Below are 4,497 nucleotides of genomic sequence, written 5' to 3' on the forward strand. Positions count from 1 at the left end.
AATTGGCCATTTCATTCTGACAATTTTGAACTCAGACCACCTCCTTTTTAACGCGTCATGCACTCCTTTTTAACGCGCTATGCACTCGATAGATCTAATATTCAGTACTCTATGGGCTAGCTACCAGCACCTTAACAGGTTGTCTTTAATCAGCAACGACACTGATTAGATAGCGTGGTTTGACACTAGGCACACTTGTATTCTGATTTTCGTGTATTTTATTAAAGGGAATACAGCCACTTCTAACAGATAGACTGTGTTTATGTCATTGTACAAAGATAGTCCAAACGAACTATTCTTATTGTAATTGAGAAGACTATAATAGATAAGCGAGTGTTCAGCTTAAAGGGACCTACAGTCTCTTTCCCTTGTTTTGACCATACACTTAAGATGGGGGGTACCTAAATCTATTATTACCCCCCTTAGAAGATTGGAACGTATGTTACCTTGACTCATCGTTGTTCTGTGATCCTATTTTCTTCTATATGACATGCAGTGTGTTATATGGACCAGGCCCACGGTCTGCGTGATCCCATGAAGCCCTGTCTCTAATTTGGGAGGGTAAGCATAACATTTTTACACTGGCATGACGTGCTACTTTTTTCACGATCACTGTGTGCCACATTAATACACACCTAATTGTATGTGTTTCTTCCTGTATTGATTTAAGCATCAATTATTGACATGATTTTCATACATTTTCAGGGCGACCGATAGGACTGACATACAGGGTCCAAAGGGACTTTTGTAAGTAACTGACTATACTAATTTCTTTGCTTTTGCATGTCAGCCTTTTTTAGACTTGAGCACTATAAGTTTACATGTGGAGAAGCATTACATTAGGTCCTGAGGAAGCGTCATAGGATCCTTTTTGGACCGAACAGACGCGAAACATGTCGACCCGATTTTTGAGGGAGGTCTTGTAGTTCCTGACCTCCTATTTCATGTGAGAATGGTCAAACATCACATTGACCTAACTCTCCCAGTAATTGTTTTAATCTTGGCCTGCTCCCTGCACCAATAAAGATAAACCTTACAGAGAGTTTTTGAGCCAATTTTACCTTTAGTTTTTCTAGCTCTCCTTTCCCTCCTTATCTTTCCTCCCGACTCATTTGCGGGATAGTGTGGCATCATCAAAAAAGATCTCCGGCAAAGAGCCCCCCGAAAGGGTGGTGCCCGTCAGACATTGCAGCGCCGGTCTGACGAGGAGCTGGTCCGATGATGAAGCATGACACCCATTTGGGTGTGTGAGGACTCTTGCTCCTAGTAAATAGGACTCCCTATTGAGTAGGATCTTCTAACACTCTCCCTGTTTAGTTGTTTGTTTTTCGTGTCCCTTAGGAACAGTGCACCTCTAAGGTACCACCTGGGTACATGCCAGCCATCACTCAACACTAGATTCATGTCAGGTGAGGGGGCATGTTGTTTGACCCCAAACTGGACATATTTAGGTGGTACCTTGATGGCGCTAGCAACTCAGGTCTGCCCGGTTGCAAGTCCATGTTATCCCATGGATCAGCTATCACTTAGGAGTGTACTTTAATGGAAAAGATACTATAGAGGCATATAAGCCCAGATTTACATTCCTGCACTGTAAATATAACACGCCCTGCCTCCTGGGCTGCAGAGGCTTTCCTTATTGGTGTCTGGGTTATTAGTAACCTAGTGCACTGGACTGTGTCACCCATGGTGAGGGCTCAGTCAAACTTGAGCAGTTTGCACTATTCCTGCAGTCTGCAGTTACAGGCCTACTATCAGTAGTTTGTTTGGGTCACTCAAGGTGGCACAAACGTGTGCTGCCACTCCTGGGACCCATCTACCACCTATGATCCGGGTACCATTTACTAGGGGCTAAAGTCTTTGCCTGTCAAAGAATTACCAAGTTGACAAATAAGTTTTAGGAGAGAGGACAAGAAGGCTCCAGTGCACTAACAGTTTCACAACCATCAGCATTGGGGGCAAAAAGAAGAGGGGGCCGTGCACAAAGGAGCACTTTCCTATATATATATATATATATATATATATATATATATATATATATATATATATATACAATTTGACTTGTGGCACACCAGGAAAGGAAACACATTCGCACACTGGAATTTGTACAATGCCATGTTTATTCAGTTTCTTGATTCCAGCATCTCACCCCGCATGTTTTGGCATGACACCCTGATCACGTGTCACTTGATTATTTTTTAATCAAATCTTATTATGAGTGTGCTTATATTTGCTTTCAAATCATGATAATCCTAGTCCATATTTTCTACAGTAGGTTAACATATATTAAACCCACACTAATTGAACTGCCTATTGTATGTTTGCTGCTTTGGGGTAGAATGTTCTTATTCTCTGCCAGTCATCTACCAGGGCTTTTGTCTTCCACACACTTCCAGATATGTTTAGCCCATAGAGAGTGGTGTTAAATATCCGTTGGTATTCCCTTTGTCCTAGTTCTGAAACCCAGGAGTATCAGAATCTAACAGAGAATGATCCAAATGATGGGAGGGCACACAACAGCTTAACCAGTCGCAAAGTCAGAAGTTCATCTTCTTGCATCAAAGCCTAAATTAAATCCACGTATGACTGCTGTGAGCTTGTAGCAATCTTCACACTGTACACGTAGGAATAATGTGAAGCTTTTATTTCCGCAATTAACCCAACGTCTGACTCCCCGTCAGTCCTTCATAAGAATGCTGTTTTCCCCCCTGCATTCTAGATTCCCCAGTACAGTCCTTTCTTACCTAGTACAGTTCTTTAAAGATAACTAAACAACCCAGATACAACAGAGCTACATTCAAAAGAATAAACCCATAGACCCACTGTGATTCTAAAATCATAGTGTCAATTTTGGAATAAAATTGAAAAGGTGCTAATGGTACAAGAAATATTAATGCTAGAATCTACCAAATTCTGGGATAACCGTCAGTTATAAATAACATGTATTCAGGCAAAACATTCTTCGGAAGATAAAAAAAAATCTGTCATTTTGTTTCTTAAATGCTATTTTGTATTCTTTGTCTTCCTCAGGGTGTTTTTAAACTCTGTGTTTTTCAGGCAGTATATAATGGGATTACAGAGTGGAGTTAAAGCAACATATAACAAAGACATTACTTTGTTGTATTTTACTGAAGCCGTTGATGATGGTCTCATGTAGGTAGAACAGATAACTCCATAGAATAATATAACCACAGTGAGGTGGGAGGCACAGGTGGAAAAGGCCTTGTGTCGTCCCACTGTAGACCGGATTTTCAGGACTGTTGAGATGATGTTGATGTAAGATGTCATAATTAAAGCAAAAGGTGTAACTGCAACTAGAATACCCTCGACATAGATTGCTAACTCAACAGCACTAGTGCTGCTACATGAAAGCTTCATTACAGCTGCCAGATCACAGAAGAAGTGGTTGATTGTGCGAGACCCACAGAATGAGAGTCTAGATGTTAGTACAATGTGTGGTATTGGGTCTAAAACACTAAATAGCCAACATCCGGCAGCCATCTTCATGCATACTACATCATTCATGGTGGTCACATACCGTAAAGGGTTACAAATGGCCACATATCGATCATAAGCCATAACTGTAAGAAGGAAGAATTCCGTAGACACCATGGAACTGAAGAGAAACATCTGCAGAAAGCATCCACTTAGAGAAATGTGTGTTACCTCCAGAAAGAAGTGAGCCAGCATATTTGGAAAAATCATTGTTGTGTAACTGATGTCCAGAAAAGCTAGGTTTGTAAGGAAAAAATACATTGGTGTGTGCAGTTGTGTGTTGGAATAGACAATTACCATGATTAGAAGGTTCCCCACAAGTACCAGCAAGTAAATCAGCAAAAAGAACACAAAAAGTGGAACTAGAAGATGCGGAAAATCATAAAAACCCACAAGGGTGAACTCAGCTGTCAATGTTTGGTTTTCTTCTTTCATGTGTCTTCAAATACAGTGTTCCAAAGTTGGAATAACATGAATATCTGCAAACAAAGAAAAGAAGGAAAGTCAATTTGAAACACCCACTGTTTTGGGAAGGAAATGTATGTGAATGTGTTGCAGTCACAATTCATATATTTACTATCAGAAAGAAACAATTTAATTTGTGATACAAAATAGGTGACAAGTAAGCTATTTCTGGTGTGTTCCAGGTCTTGAGGTCCTTCCTGAATTGAGGCAGTGTGGGAGATTGCCGGGAAAACCCGACGAGTTTGGCGCTGCAGTTAACAAAAGATCGCCAGTGCGCAGAAGACCCAGCCGGCCACATAATGTTCATTCAGCTGGGCTTGCGGGTGGAAACAATGTTTCCACCAGACGGCCAAGCTGAATGCATGGCCTGTACATTGAGGCACGCTCCAAATAGAGCCTGCGGCAATGTAGCAGTGCGGCGGGTGCAGCAGCACCCGTCACGAATTTTACTACCCGTAATTCCAGCAGTGACATGCACAACGGGGTTGTGCAAGGGGGCCCCTGCACTCCCCATGCCAAGTGCTGCCTGGCGGCGAA

General features: G+C 41.7%; 1 protein-coding gene across 1 annotated transcript; it reads right to left on the minus strand.

Annotated features, from left to right (window-relative positions):
• Window positions 1-3,003: 3,003 nt before the first annotated feature.
• On the minus strand, window positions 3,004-3,930 carry LOC138247167 (olfactory receptor 5V1-like). The gene has a single exon (XM_069201907.1). It carries the CDS (start codon window positions 3,928-3,930, stop codon window positions 3,004-3,006), a length of 927 nt encoding a protein of 308 aa, XP_069058008.1.
• Window positions 3,931-4,497: the final 567 nt, after the last annotated feature.

This window comes from Pleurodeles waltl, chromosome 7 (genome assembly GCF_031143425.1).
Source record: "Pleurodeles waltl isolate 20211129_DDA chromosome 7, aPleWal1.hap1.20221129, whole genome shotgun sequence".
Taxonomy (NCBI): domain Eukaryota; kingdom Metazoa; phylum Chordata; class Amphibia; order Caudata; family Salamandridae; genus Pleurodeles; species Pleurodeles waltl.

Excerpts from the sequence above, each read along its gene's own strand:
- LOC138247167 (XM_069201907.1), bottom strand. The coding sequence starts at position 3,930 with ATGAAAGAAGAAAACCAAACATTGACAGCTGAGTTCACCCTTGTGGGT.